This window comes from Perna viridis, chromosome 3 (assembly GCF_037379345.1).
Source record: "Perna viridis isolate PV_CMFRI_1.1 ecotype Kerala chromosome 3, ASM3737934v1, whole genome shotgun sequence".
Taxonomy (NCBI): Eukaryota; Metazoa; Mollusca; class Bivalvia; order Mytilida; family Mytilidae; genus Perna; species Perna viridis.
In genome coordinates, this window is record NC_142447.1 from 1430353 (window position 1) to 1446982 (window position 16630).

The window sequence follows — 16630 nt, forward strand, 5'->3', positions numbered from 1 at the left end:
TAACTTATGAATATTTTAATGCAAAATTGCATACACATACAACAGGTTTAACATGAGATTTGTCGAGTTTTCTATATTTTGTGGATGTAGCAACAAACTAATCGAAATGTCAAAGATAGGTTTTGTCAGTTCACTTATTCATCTTCAGACATCCCAAGCAATGTCCATTTCCGGTCTTTGGTTTTCTGAAAGAAAAGATGTACTTGATTAATGGCATAGTCACGATATACATACCTGCAGTAGTAATAATTAAAACTGAAGGAAAACATTATACATACTATCAATAAAATATTACTTGATTTTTGTTTGCACTAGGTGTATGTGTCAATCATGAAAATACCATTGTCTGCTAGATTAAAATATGCTGTTTTGTATCAAGACTTTTTTTTGCACTTTGAAAACCATGAGTTGTGTTTTTACAGATACAAATATGCAAAAAATCATAATATTCAAGTTTCAAAATAAATGTCCTGGTCAGATTCAATGCAAAATATCAGAACTTATAAACATAATTACAATATTCATATATCTGTCATATCATGACAATGGAAAATGGCTTAAACATACATCTATGATGCAAAACTGTTGGAAAATACACACTTCAAACTGATTGTAAACTGTTGACAACAAACGTCTACATTCATTCAGAAGATAGTTGTTCTCCTTGACACACACCTTAAAAGGACCAGGTTTGGGCAGAAATCAACTTAAGTTTGAATATAAACATAGGCAAAACTAGTGACTGGGTTAATATCTACGACGTTCTTTTGAAAGATAATACGCACACTGATAAAGATTTGCTCTGACATATTTAAATAGCATCAAGTGGCACATCATTTACACTTTTATCTATATCGTGCATTCATCCGTTTTCGATGGTCATGAGTTCTTGATAGTGATGTACATAGGCAATATGACATAAACGCAAAATTCCATGTGTGGTCTATTTACAAAGAATTAACCAACTGAACATTTCCTTGATTCTAACGGGCTTTGATTTTGCTATGTTGCGTATAAGGGGTATGTGTAATAAAAATAAGCTTTAGTACCCCTTTATTTTACTTTCGCATAAACCCCAAAAAGCTCATATTTTAAGCACCCACCTCTCCCAACACACATTTTGAATGTAAAACAAATGTTATTGAAATTGTTACGTTATATTCAGCGGTCATGCGTAGTTAGAAAAAAATGTATGGTGCGCAGTACTGGTTGTATAATAATATTTCTTACCAGAACACATTCAAAACATCATGACGTTAGCATTGTTTTTAGAGATATAGAAGAGCAAATATATGAAAAGCCTATTGATTTTGGGCGAATTATAGCACGAATAACCTTGCATATCGTTGCTTTTATGCTTTGAACACCATATCACAGCAAATTAAAAAATATAAGATGTGATTAAAAGTTATAAGCCATATCAAAGTTAATCAATTATAACATTCACTGGAAGTAATATATGGACCCTGAAAATATGACATATCGATAAAAATTTATTTAATTATTTATTTTCACTTTCAAATTATGTCTTATAATATCTTTTAAATTGTAGCTATTTAATAAGTTGTTGAACAAACTGGTAAACAACATTGATATGCTATCGAAAACCAATTACACTAGGATATAGGACGTTCTTTGTGATGCTCAAAATACATCTATTTCTACTTCTAAGTTCGGCAATATAAACACATAAGTTAATTCACTGAGAAACTTATCTATCATACGAAAATACGTACTCCGTGCGGGGTCAACACGTAATTGTTTGATATAAATTTTGACATGTTAATTTTGTTATTCCGGACATGCAATTGAATCAATATTATACAAAACCGGAAACGGAGAATCACCAAAAATTTCCGTGCAGTACAAGTTTTCGGGGCATTACAAAAACAAAAATAAAACAAAATCAGAAATCACTTGAGCGTTTGTCTTCACAGCGTGATGTTGTCTAGTGACTGGCAAATTGTAAAAATATCCAGCTATATTTATAAGACAAGATTACGCAGAATAGTATTAATTCGAAGTACTTTGGCATTCAGTTTTTAACTATCTAACTACAAAGAATTGTACTTATATCTTGTTCGACAGATCCAGTTCTTTGAATCGTCTTCAAAATAGTGTATGCTCCTTGTACACTTCTGTAGGATAATACGCACACTGGTAAGATTTCCTTTAACCTATTTCAATAGCAGCCTGTTGCATACCATAACACTATTATCTTATTATTTCTATGGAGATGCCATCATCTATATATTATCGATGTTTGTTAATTTAAAGACAAGGAACAGTAAACTGGAATGAATTAATTGCAAATCAAATATGCATGACAAATTAAGAAGACTAGTATTACATGTAGATGTATAATGCATGTGTATAATACGTGTAACCTTGTTCGGTCATTTAAAAAAAAAAAATCAAATGATGTAATTATATATTGCTTCTATTGTCTTATAGTGCTAGAGCATTTTAATTTCATGGCCTATTTATTTTTTATTCTATATTTGATATTTATGAGAAAACTGTTTGCCAACAAAGGTACAGATGCAATCAATTTGGCTAACATCCTCCATCACAAAAACTTTACCAAAAATTCCCCAATATTTTAAAAACAAATCCATATCAATTGTTTCATATTCCTATACTTCACCCATTGCATCCAAAATTTTCAATTATAAAAGGCTATTGCAGAACCTCGACATTGATGACTTCAAGGCTAAACCACCTGACTGTTCTTGCAAAAACTCTCCATTCAAATATGGCCCTTCTGGTCACGTCGTTATGGGAGATTTAACCATCATCGGAAACGAATCTCTGTGTAATATCCCTTCTAAAGCACTAAGTACCGTGAATCACGCTCCATAAATTGTAATTATAACTTCAAAGTTCTTATGAATGCCGTGCATGACTATGCAAGAAAATGGATAAAACGAGAACAAGAAGACATTGATTCTCTGTCAGAGTGGTTAAGGCCGTGAGGTCTTTAATTTTGAAACAAATGGAATTCTTAAGTAGGGTAATGAGTGCCAAGACTATATCAGTTTTCAAAGACTCCGATGTAGCAAAAAAACATTGTTTTTGTTTGCAAAACGTTCTACATCCAATGTTTATTATCAGAGGTAGACATAGAAAATAATAGCAGTGATAAGACCTATACCGCTACCACACTCTTCAAAGAAGAAATTGTGGAAAACCATAAATCTGTGCTATCCTCTTTTGGTTTCTTTACCAAGGACAATAATTGATATACCGTCTATGTACTGGATTCATAAACTCTACAAGAATCCATACAAACAACGTTTCATAGCTGGATCTGCAACAAATTGTACCATCAAACTTCTATACTCACAACTGTCAAAGAGGGTCTGCAGTCTTACCATAACACTTGTTACTCCCGTAGTGGTAATAATTCAAATCTTAATTTTAATCCAGAAAAATTCGAAAGATCTTTTGGAGACAATCATTTCAGGACTATCATCTGAATATAATAACATTAAATCCTATGATTTTTCAACACTGTATACTTCTATTCCCCATACTCAGTTAAAATCCCGACTTAAAAAATTATACATCGTTTTTTTCCAATAAAGATGGTACACCTAGATACAAATATATAGTTCATGGTAGAGATTCTTCATACTTTGTAAGAAATTGTCCTAAATCATCTTCCAAATATACAGAGGAAGATGTTTACCAAATGCTTGAGTTTTTAATCGACAACATATTTGTCCAGTGTGGCGGACGTGTTTTTTAACAAACGGTCGGCATTCCAATGGAAACAAATAGTGCTCCTTTACTTGCTGACCTATTCCTTCACTCTTAAGAGACCTACTTTCTAGCTGATCTGATCCGAAAGAAAAAAACCATCATTTGGCTATTTTCTTTAATCCCAGTTTCCGCTATAAAGATGACGTATTATCTTCAAATAATCCTAATTTCGGGGATTTGATACATTGCATTTATCCCAAAGAACTTGAGATAAAGGATACTATAGACACTGTGAAGTCAGTCTCATATATTGACATACACTTAGAAATCGATGGGAAAGGAAAACTATTGACCAAATTTTACGACCAATGTGATGACGTTTCATTCAGAATTGTCAACTTTCCTTTCATCTGTGCCAACATCCCTTCAGCACCTGCGTATGGAGTGCATATCACAACCCCTGTGTTATGCCAAAGCTTACCGAAACTACGCAGACATTTTGTACCGCGCTTGAACTCTAACAAATAGGCTTCTGGAACAGGGTTTTGTTGCTACAAGATTGAAGTCATCACTTCAGAAGTTGTGTGGTCGTCATCATGAATTTATGGATCGTTATGGTGTTAACATCTGCACCATGAAAACTGATTCATTCAAAATGTGTCATAGTTTTCCTTTCTTTTTTTCATCTATCCCGGACTTGTTTTTTTTCATGAGCAACTCGGCGGGTGTTCCTAGAAAAGCAGAGGACCTTTACCCTACCGGTGTACCTGATCCATGCTCCCAGTATTTAGTGGAGTCCGAGTTGCTCATCTGCTTTTGTTACTTTGTATGTATGATTTAAGTTACTTTATGTTCTTTGTTGGTTCCCTTGATTACTCTCTGATATGCTACACAAATGTTTCTTATATGTTACGAACAAATATTTTCTGATGTTTTTTTTCTAATGCTTTCATTACAGTCCTTTGAATCAGGTTATAAACATTTCCAGATATGGTTTTAATACGGTTTTCTGAAATGTTCAATAAATAGTTGTAGAAGTATAAGAAAAACATGTTAATATTTAATTTTTAAAAAAAAACGTTTTAAAAGGAATTTAGAAATGTGTATAAACTGTTTTAAACTACATATCTAAAAAAGCAAAATGATGTTTAAAAATAGATCTAAAAACTGTACAGTGACATGTTATTGAAACATTTCAAAGACATTTCAATAAACAGTTCTGAAACCTTTTTCAAACTTTAACGGTAAAATGTTTCAGAAAGTTATCAAAACCTTTTGAAAAAATCATTTTTTTAAAAACGATTTTAAAATGTTCTGTTGAAAATGTTTTAGCAAACTACCAATAAACTCTAAATAAAATATTTCGAAAAGGTTCGTGCTACCTGGGTATATATTCATCATTTTTTATCACTGCTTTTAAGCAATTATATCTTTTACTTTTAATATTGATCTCAACACTCTGTACATAAAAAGTTTCCATGCATGTAAATGGAAGATTAAGATATATTCTCTTGAAAGAATAATCAAGGGAACCAAGGTTATAGCAGTAATCAAACGAATGTAATACAGGGACAAAAACCAGACATGGAAAACAGACATACACAACAAATAACATGAAATGACTAAAATCATTTATACAACTAACAAAGCAAATGAGCAAATCGGAATTAACTAAAAACTGGTAGCATGGACCATGTATATCGGTAGTGTAAGCGTCCTCTGATTTTCTAGAAACATCCGCCCAATTTTTCATAAAAATGTCAAGTTCGGTCGGGTTAAACGATAGAAGAAAGGAAAACTATGACACGTTGAATAAACCGCGGAACAAAAAAAGTAATCAAGGGAACAAAAATATCAAAAATATTTAATTTAGAGACAATGATCGAACATGGAAAACAGACAAGAGACAATAAGGAACATAACAAAAATTAAACAATACGTACAAAGCACAGAAGTAAATGAGCATTGCATGTACATTTTGCCTATTAGTCCGTTATTAGTGGTATTATTTTTGTTAATACCAGTCATAAATTTTAATAGGCCTTTCGGAATTTCCCACTGCCGGTTCAAGAATGTGTTTTATGTTGATTCGCTTACATGTGATTTGTCAAGCATACACATATTAAACACCTGCATTAAGTATTGTTAGGTTACCATAATGAAGCTAAGTAGAACACGAAATAATTCAATGTATTAAAACATTAAAAATCATTACTTGTTCCAACATATGTTACTTGCATGCATTAAATATATTTATTAGGGTAATCCTTTTCTTATGCTCATTTGAGTATACACATTAAGACTACCAAAGTCATATAATGTGTTTCACATACAACCGACGTTTTAAGTAAATTAAATTACACATAGCGACATATTATTTATGCATATTATTATATGATTATATTTTTAATTTCATGTAACTTCTGATTAAGTATATTTAAAGAAATAGAAAACAAGAAATATTATTTTCTTTTAAGCCTCGAAGTAATTTAACTGTAAAATATTTCCATAATTTGTTTTAAGGCTGACTTGAACATCGCGATGACAGACTAAATTGAGACAATGATATAAGAAAATTCCCATATATGATACATTTGGATAATTAATACATGACTTTAAAACAAATGCACCTGAAAGATTGTGTTGCATTGACACCATTGTGATGCATTGAAACTATTGTGTTGCACTGAAACTATGGTGTTGCACTGACACAATTGTGTTGCAGGAATATCCCAGCTGTATCCATTTTATCTTCCACATATAAGACCCAGGTGATAAAAACAATATAAAGAACAGATTCATGGATGACGCATAGGCAGAGAAAATCCACACACACACACACATACAACGAAATAAACAAAAACAAACATAAAAAAACAAAACAGAATTAAATGAACCAAACAAATAAAAACAAAAAAACAAAAACAAAAAAAACAAAAAAACAAAAAAAAACGAAAAAACAAAAAACAAAAAACGAAAACAAACAAACTTAGACAAATTAAAATGAGCAACTCAGTTGGGCCTCGATATTTAGTTTATTTGCATGCTACTGATGAGTAGTTTCACCTTCAATCACGCGTACAACATCATTAAATATGCAATTTTCATTAATATTTGAATGGTTTGAATTAAGTTATCAAAACGTATCCAAGTATTTATCGCAGTTCTGATAATTTAAATATTTGAATTTGAAGTCAACTGCTGCCCATGGCTCAAACTTGACAGTAAACCAGTCTTCCGAATTACAAAAATGTAGAAGGTAACTGCCCTAATTTTTAAATGTTTAAGAAACGCCCAGCCTTTGACTCTCTGAAAAAATAATTAAATTTGTTCAACTGCGTGTTGTTATAAGACACACCTGTAGTTATTGTATGTTGACCATACAGTTTGATTTTAAAAATTCTAAATGTTTTTTTTTCAGATTTGTAGTATAACTGTTATAAGAAATGGAAAAAAAAACTGTTTTCATATACTAAATGTATTATATTAAAAGTTACGATACCTCCATGTTTGTCTTTTCCCTAAAAAAAAACTCGTTTCGGGCCTTTACAAGTCCTTATACACCATATAATGACCGCACTAATGTTGATTTTTTCTTGTAATCATATCAGCGAAAATACTGTGTAATCTTCAGAAGATTGTTAACTAAATATATTTCATAAACATTCCATATGCTATTCTAGGTTCTAACTACGCAGACTTTTTGTATTTCGCTAGGACTCTTACAGTTAGGCCTCTGGAACAAGGTTATGTTGCTATAAGATTAAATCATCACTTCAGAAGATTTGTGGTGGCCATCATGAACTTGTGGATCGTTATGGTGCATCCATTTGCACCATGAAAACTGATTTGTTCATCGTGCCATAGTTTTCCTTTCCTCTTTTGTTTACCCAGGACTTGACTTTTTATGAGCAACTCGTCGGCCGATGCTTCTAGAAAAGCAGAGGACGCTCACACTGCAGGTGCACCTGGTCCATGCTCCCTGTATTTAGTTGAGTCCGAGTTGCTCATTTGCTTTTGTTACTTTGTAGGAATGATTTTAGTTATTTAATGTCTTTTGTTTTGTATGTCAATTTTCCATGTCTGGTCTTTGTCCCTGGATTACATTCTGTTGATTTCCACTAGAACCTTGGTTCCCTTAATTACTCCTTTAAAACCAGTATTATCTATTTATTCTTCATTAAAATTTAAATTGAATAGAAATAACTTCCGTGGGTGAAAATGCGATCGCACTAGTATGAAATCACGGGTACATGTAACGCTATAAACAATTTTGTTATATTCAAGTGACTAATACTTCAGTAATAATACTTCAAAGGCGCTTAAACGTTTTATTTAAAGACATTAAACAGACTTAGCATTTGAAACAAAATAATACTCTCCAATATAAAATCCCATATGTTAAGTTGAGGTTAGTACAATGTCGAATTACCGAATTTAATTACACTGATACTACATTTGTTCCAGAGCAGTAAATTGGTGTCCAAAAGATTGTTTTGCGTAGCCCGCCCTCTGAAAAGCATTTCACATATATCTTAAATTAAAATTAAATTAAGTTTTTAATATATGCATGGTTTACATATTAAGTCAACATCAAATTAATCTAAAATTTTTAAAATAATAATAAGAAATTTATGGCAAAATAAAAAACATAAATACGAAAACAAACAAAGGGAAGGAACATTATAAGTAACAAATACGATAGATGAATATAATAAGATATGGATGAAGCTGTCCTTCAACTTAACTCATTTGGAAGTTATGCAATATGTGAAATGATAATGTTGTCCGGACATACAAGTATGTTGTTGCACAAGTGTAAAAACAACGGATCTCAAAACGGCGAATACATATATCTTTTTCAATCATTAATGTAATGTTTATATTTTTGTGACCTGTATTCACTCAACTTCCCTCTGGGTCAGTTTATCCCATATAGCTTAGATCAGTTTCTGCCTCTCTGCTGTTCGCTCGAGTCACGATCTATTTATGATTGTCATGGAAAAAAATTCCATGTCATTCTCAATAAGAATTTTCAGATGAAATGTCAGTATACAAAACGATTATATTTTTTTAATCACACTTGTACATGTATGATATCCAAATGATGATTAACCTAAAGTACATGAAAATTCTTGAAAAAAAGTGCCCTGAGATAAAAGAGATTATCGCATTTTGTTTTGTTTTTTGTTTTCTATTTTGAGTAAATTTAATTTTAATCGTTCTAATCTTAAATTATTACCTCTAGTTATTATAAAGTTGCCTAACGTTTTTCAGAACCATCTTATGAAATTTGACAATATTTGAGAAGGTTGCGATGTACGCTCCTTTGAGCAACCGTCAAACGTTCTGTTTATTTGTTGGAGTGTTATTTTACCCATGATTTGACCAATGACCAAGATATCGATAAGGTTGAGAAGAAAGGCTGAGGAAAAATAATACATCACTCCGTACATCGTTTCTGGCTTCAAATGTTCTTTCAAAACTCTAGTTTAATCCTTGTATTTAATGTTTAAATACTTTTCCTTAAGGAAGTCACATTTACAAAATCATTTGCATACCCAACAAAAGTTTCACCAGATGTCCATTTCTAACAAAGTTTTTTGTGGAAGTACATAACTAACAGAAACGTACACGAATAAATGTGAAAATATATTTGTACGTGGTTACTAATTTTCTTGGTGTTTGTGAGTTTGGTAGACGACTAAATTTGGTTTGCAACTTAGAGAAAATGTTCCTTTCGTATGTATGATAAAGTTGTCAAATCCACGAATGCAGGAATCTACGAACTGAAAATTCTTCCCATTAGCATTAAAATTGATACCCATTAATGAAAATACTTTTATAGTGCGCCGGTTACAAAACCGTTTTCGGGAGTATTGAATAAGGAACAACATGAACAATAGATCCCATTTTACTACTCTAAATACTTAAGTCGAAGATACTTATCAGACTACTTGAAACTCCTTTTCTAACCATGAATTCCAACAAAAAGGAAGACAAAAATGAATTCTTCAATTCAATTATCAGTAAAGCGTTAACCTCTATTTATTGTCAACATGAAATATTAACACACATAAAATGGTTTATTCATTTATCTAGTTAAAGTGCGTCACCAGTTGTTCCCGTTTCAGTGCTGCTAGGAGATGTTGAGTAAGGATGTTTGGTTGCAGCAATGAAAATGGACTGAACTTGTGTTTATGAAGATTGATACAGATTAATAAGACCTGTGCTAGGTATGTTACTAAAAATACCTTGATATATTTTTCACATATTTCTGTTTATTGGTTGTATATTTGTGGTTAATTTTGCTTCAGTTGTTTACTAAAACTGTTTGCGTGAACGATATTATGTAACATATTTAACAGAATTAAGAATTTGCTTATATTCACACATATTAAATGTCAGTCTCTGTAAAAACCGGGCAGTGACTGAAATATTATATGGTACTGTAATAGTCCTTTTTTCTAAAATTATCAAAGAAAAAGATAAGACTTCCTTTATCTTGTTGATAAATCTGTCATAATTTCTTTGCAAATTAACAATAGGGGTAGATAATTATATCAGTGATAACCTCAATATTCTAACATTCTATTGATTTTATTTTTGAACATATCCACTGATGCAGAGATCAACTACTGGTCATTCAAATATAGAAGACAAACGAGAAAAAATAAATTGTCGACCATCGGGTTTATGAAATGCATGTTTCCAATTTGCCTTATTATTGCAAATACCAGTACTTGAATATGTATATATATTTTTGAACTTTTGGAGAGCATCTGGATCAGAAATATGGAGATTGTTTTGCTATTAGTCTTGGTAAATGCCATATTTGTAAATGGCGGTTGGTGGCCGACAACGACAACTTCAAAACCAACAACGTCCACACCCATACCCACTATGGCACCGACGACAACAACAACCCCAACGACAACAACCCAAACGACAACAACCAGTACAATGGCCCCGACCGTGGCACAAACAATGGCACCAACTACGACAACTCTAGCGACAAACACAAGAGTTGGGGTAAGAAATTATTTTTTTATGTAAAACAATTATTTACATTAATTTTAAAGTGATGATGTTTCAACTTAATTTTCCAATTACAAGATATTTTTAGACAGACTGAGCTATTTTATCGTTTTAAACATTACTTAGTTCTAGTTCTCTTTATTTGGTAAAAGTCTCACTATTCAAATTGAGGTTTTTGATTTTTTGATTTTTCATTACAAAAACTTTTCCTTCTTCTAGTGTTTGAATTTCATTATTTCTTGTACGAGAAGCCAATCAAAATGTAAACTTCTACGGAACTGAAACACTCGTTCGATTGGAAAGTGTTTGGTTTACAAAGGTTTAAAATGGATTGAAAACAGTATGAAGGTATTACAAAGCGTATCAGGCTTGGATAGGTCAGTATATGCAGGTTTTGATTTATAACGGTTTCACTTGACGGAGTTAGTTTGGATTTTACATCAGTAATTTGGTAAACTATTTTGACATCTACCATTTTGAATACTCAGTCATTTTGGTAGTTTTTCATAATACTAATTTTCATAATGATAGTCACGATAGTCACTGTACCAGCGGTAGTTAACGTCCAACGCACATTACGATGGCATAACAAATGAAAATAAGGAAAATGTACATTACGTTATAACATTGTTGTTTGTAAAAAGTAAAAATAATAAAAACCGTTGTTTAAGACATACAAATAAATTGATATTAAACACTTTTTACACTTTTTGATAGTTAAGGGTAAGAGTAATCAAGGAAACTTAGATTCATGAAGTTGTGTCCATTTTCCCATGTATCCTTAAGATAAAGAATAGACAAGGAACATGGACACAAGCAAAATAGAACATGTAATTCAGGGACAAATACCTGACATGGAAAACAGACAAACACAACAAAGTACATAAAGTAACTAAAATAATACATACAAAGTAACAAGAGCAACTCTGAAAAAATGGAGCATGGACCAGGTGTACCTAAGAAGGCGTCTCCTCTTTTTTTTTAGAAACACAGACCGTGTTGCTCATAAAAAGTCAGGTCTGGGTTAGAGGACAGAGGAAAGGAAAACTATGACACGTTGAACAAATCAGTTTTCATTGTGCAGATTGATACTTTGTAACGATCCACGAGTTCATGATGACAACCGAACAAAACTTAGTAAAAACTGTAATGAAGACTTTAATCCTGTAGCAACATAACCCTGTTCCAGAAGCTTAATTGTAGGAAGTCTAGCGAGATATCGCGTAGTTGCGGCAAGCTCTGGCAATATGTATGAGAGAGTAATCAAAGAAACCAGGTTATAGCGGTAATCAAATGAATGTAATCCAGGGAAAAAGACCAGACATGGAAAACAAACATACACACCGAAGAACATAAAGTAACTAAAATCATACATACAAAGTAAGAAAAGCAAATGAGCAAATCGGACTCCACTAAAAACTGGGAGCATGGATCAGGATGAGTTATGATATGACAACTACATATGCAAGTACTGAAGTGTTGTTTCAACAGATGAAAGGAAAGTTGACAATTCTGAATGAAAAGTCACCACGTTTGTCGTAAAGATTGGTAAACAGTTTTCCTTTACCATCGATCTTTAGGTGTAGATAAAGATATGAGGCTAACTTTACAGTGTCTGTAGTATCCTTTATCTCTAGTTCTTTGGGGTAGATGCAATGTATCGAATCCTCGAAACTATGATTTTTTAACGATAATACGTTATCTATGTAGCAGAAACTATCTTTAAAAATCTAGATAATTGATGTTGTTTCTTTCGGATTAGATCAGCTATAAAGCGAGCCTCATGAAAATAAAAGAATAGGTCAGCAGTAGAACAGCACAATTTGTTCCCATTGGAAGGCCCACCTTTTGTTGAAAATAGCGTCCACCACAGTGTACAAAAATGTTGTCGATAAAACAATATAAACATCTTCTTCTCTATATATTGTGAAGATGATTTGGAATTATTTTGTGCAAAGTGTGAGGAATCTATACAAAGAACTATACATTTGTATCTAGGTGTACCATCTTTTTGTAGAAACAACAATGTATAATGTTTTTAAGTATGGGACATAGAAATATACAATATTAAAAAATCATAGGTTTTAATGCTATTATATTCTGATAATAATCTTGAATTTAAATATTTTAAATATTTATACATCCCACTAGGTGTGTAATCTCCCAAAAGATAAAGGACCATGTAAAATGAGACTGATACGATGGTATGTTACGCCATTTGGTCGATGCAGACATTTTATATATGGAGGATGTAGAGGAAACGCTAACAACTTTAAGACGAGAGTACTTTGTTATTGGAGCACAAGGCGTTGCCGTAATGAATTACATAATTGTTTCTTTTTTTTTTTTAAACTTTTTTCATTTCTTTGAATAGACAAAGAACATGAAATGAAGTGAAAAATACATTTGAATTAAAATTATCAGCGAATGTATGATAATTAATCTCTCTTTTAAAACGCTTCTGTACAATCTGTGAGTTAATTTTACCTATACGATTTTAAAAATATACATTTAAAAAGTATTTAATCTAATTTCAAAATGAAAATAATAATAACGATTTACATATTTACATTTCATTAATTATTATTATTATTTAATCCCATGTTTTTACGACGTGAAACATTACGTACTCAGTTTGACTTAAAAGCAATGCGAGTTATATTTTATAGTGATAGATAAGTACAAATCATTTTAAAAAATCGTGTATCATTTACATTTTCTTGCTTGTTCTGGTAGGAGTAATGCATAGTCTTGTGCAATGGACGCGTCTGAACAGTCTAATTAAAATAATTTTACTATTCATACATTTGAAGGTTGTAGCCTTCAGAAAAAAAGCAGGACCTTGTGATGCATAGAAAACAAACGAGATTTTACTTCAGCATCTCCACAATCAAAATAAAATTATTTTTTTTCTGTTTATACATTTGAAGGTTGTAGGCTTCCTAAAAATCCAGGACCTTGTAAAGCGAAGATAAGGAGATTTTACTATAGTAAGACACAACGAAAATGCGTCAAATTCACATATGGTGGTTGCGGAGGGAATGCAAATAATTTCAGATCCAGACTGCGCTGTCAAAGAACATGTGGTAAGTAATAATGATTTGGCTAACAAAGTGGTTTCGATTATCTGTATATTTCGCGTAAAAATTACATAAGTGAGGCAATATGTAATTTCAAATGTTTCAGTTCACTGTATTTTTTTATATTGAAATTCTTATGAATAAAAATTAAAAACATTTTCTTCCAACACCGCTTGTGACTTCGTGTATGGTATATATGTAGTTCATTTTTCATTTAATTTTTTTGTCATTGTTCTACATCGTCTTTCCTTTACACGGAATTTGGGTTTCCTCTTATTTCAGGTGCATAACAGTAAGGAAAACATGCAGGTTCCAAGATAAAAGTATAAATAAACAGCACCAACCATATTGAATAATTGTTTCTAAATTACTGCCATGAATAAATGCATCAGTATTCAGATTTTCAGTTGCAATGTTTTAAAGTATTGACTAAAAATTGAAATTAAAAATGGAGATATTAAGTGAAAAAAATCAGAAAACAACATTCGTTCAATCCTTTTTATTTACATTATTTATATAATCAAAAATGTATTATGTATGTTTTTGTTAATGCACACGTAGCATTTAAGTGAATTTGATTGCAGTTGCAACATAATTAACGATTATTGAAGTTTTAAAAAAGTATATATCTAATACGTTTACTCTATGTTGTAGAAAAAAAAAATAACATAATTGAATCACGATAATGATAAAACAAGAAAGTATAAATGAGATTTATGCACTAAAACTTATCACAAAAAATGCAGACATTAATAGTGATAAAATAACACAAGTTAAGGAAAAATTATTTAACTACTCCTCATGAAAGCTAGATGAATGTCAGAATCTATAACAACAATATAAAAATTCCCATTCTGGTATTGTTGACATATTGAATATTTAGACACATGAGCTAGGTTATGGAGGAGAAGAATTTGCGTTTCAATTTAATAAAGGTAAAATTCTAAAAGGGGCCAGTTTCAAGTCGAGGGATTATACCGGAAAAATTGGAATGCTTCACACACTGAGGCGGTATTTTGAGCAAGACCGGACCGGAAACACTAACCAGACGAGGACATCAAAAGCAGAATAAGCAAAGGGTTTCGCTCTTTGCAATATTCAAGACAGTGTGAAGATCAAATGTGCAAAGAGGAACATTGAAAATTTGAGGTTTAATTAGTTCCCTTCTACGGATATTATATTCGAGACGAAGTGAAAGATTAGAGCAAAGAATCTTGGTATGTACCAAACAAATACCTAAGACTCATAAATAAAATTTGGTAACAACCACAATGAGCATTTCACTAAGATTAATAGAAGGTACACAACATACTTTCAGATGAAAAGACGATATGGTAATCGGTAACTCACAGCTGGAGGATAATATTGACCTAGAATAAGGCAACAAGAAAGAGTAATCAAGGGAACTAAGGTTATAGCGGTAATCAAAAGAATGTAATCCAGGGACAAAGAACATAAAGTAACTAAAATCATACATACAAAGTAACACAAGTAAATGAGCAACTCGGACTCCACTAAAAACTGGGGGCATGGACCAGGTGCACCGTAGGGTAAGCGGCCTCTGCTAGTCAGACGGTGATCGACAGTAGAAATCCTATCCTCCACTAGAAACAAAGAGGATTACTTCATGTAAGTCAATGCAAAAAATTATGTATATCATTAAAGTCTTCCTGTAATGATAAGAAACATAGTTGCTCAACTAAAAACATGAAACGCAAAAGATAAAACCATATTAATACTTAAACATTTTAATAATTTTCTTTTGTGTCTACATCTTAGTATATGAGTGAGACATATTTGCGTTTGTGTATGTGTAAGAATGTGTGTGTGTGTGTTTTTTTTCTCTCCAAAATTATGCATTTCCACATATAAACTATTGCTATTCGTGGAATATCTTAGGAAAAAAAATTGGGCTACTCTGTTGCAACGTTGTATGATAATTGCTCGCCTGTGGCTGTAAGCTGCAGTCTATTTTTTATTTGTATAATCATGAAAATAGGGTAACACGTTGCGCAGCTATATTTTACTTAATAAACAAAGTTCTGCTAAGACGATTTACTCTTTTGTACTTATTTTTACCATGTCCTTGATCTCAATTTATAATACACGTAGCAACATATCGTTCTGTTACGAACATGTTTTGTGAAAAAAAGTTGTCTTTGGGTCATGTCGAGGAAAAAGCTTTCAAATATAAAAGATAAATGTCATTGTAACAATATTCGTACACGTAGAGGAAGCATGGTTGTTGTTCTTTCTCTACTATTTGTTTTTTTTAACAATTAATGAAAGAGAATAAGGTATCCTTAAAAATATTCCGAAACGTCAGGAATGAACAATTTAGATGCATGAAAATTAAATGAAAACAAAACGAAAAATTAACAGAAAAAAAGGAGACAAATACACAATCACTCCAACTACATAAAAAACAGTTTCATATAAAAAAAAGCAGAGTAAAAGGTATCGAACTGCCAAGAACTCGTTTCAATGTTTGACAAGAACATACTTATTACTGGATCTAATTATCACGTGATTGAATCATGCATTATAGTGTTTGCCATGCATCTGTAAATCACCCTTTCTTACTTATTCTAATTTTCTATTCAATTATTTGTTTAGTTAAAATATTTTTACCTTAAACAAACATAAATGAGGAAAGGGTAACATAAACAAGAAAAAATAAACGTTATGCATCATTCATTGACAAATCAATGACATTCTTTCAACATTCTGCCGTCCTTAATCTTACAGATTTAATCTGTTTAAGTTAATTTTCTATGTTTTCAGTAAACCTGTAGTTTTATATTTTA

The 16630-nt window shown here is 31.7% G+C and overlaps 1 protein-coding gene and 1 long non-coding RNA gene across 2 annotated transcripts; one reads left to right on the plus strand and one right to left on the minus strand.

Moving 5' to 3' along the window:
• On the minus strand, positions 1 to 5843 carry LOC148620590 (uncharacterized). Its single transcript, XR_015920816.1, has 2 exons — positions 5649 to 5843; positions 1 to 185 (listed from the first exon to the last, which is right to left on the minus strand). It is a non-coding gene; the product is annotated as an uncharacterized LOC148620590 (long non-coding RNA).
• A 4626-nt stretch (positions 5844 to 10469) lies between these two features.
• On the plus strand, positions 10470 to 14223 carry LOC148620591 (BPTI/Kunitz domain-containing protein-like). The gene is made up of 4 exons (XM_088574271.1): positions 10470 to 10737; positions 12895 to 13057; positions 13674 to 13829; positions 14106 to 14223. Exons 1-4 carry the CDS (start codon positions 10501 to 10503, stop codon positions 14111 to 14113), a joined length of 564 nt encoding a protein of 187 aa, XP_088430397.1. The 5' UTR covers positions 10470 to 10500; the 3' UTR covers positions 14114 to 14223.
• The last annotated feature ends 2407 nt before the right edge of the window (positions 14224 to 16630 follow it).

Bases quoted from the DNA above. Each gene is read 5' to 3' on its own strand.
- LOC148620591 (XM_088574271.1), top strand. From the start codon at position 10,501: ATGGAGATTGTTTTGCTATTAGTCTTGGTAAATGCCATATTTGTAAAT. The intron at 10,738-12,894 runs GTAAGAAATTAT...ACATCCCACTAG, and splicing joins CGACAAACACAAGAGTTGGG to GTGTGTAATCTCCCAAAAGA. The intron at 13,058-13,673 runs GTAATGAATTAC...ATACATTTGAAG, and splicing joins TTGGAGCACAAGGCGTTGCC to GTTGTAGGCTTCCTAAAAAT.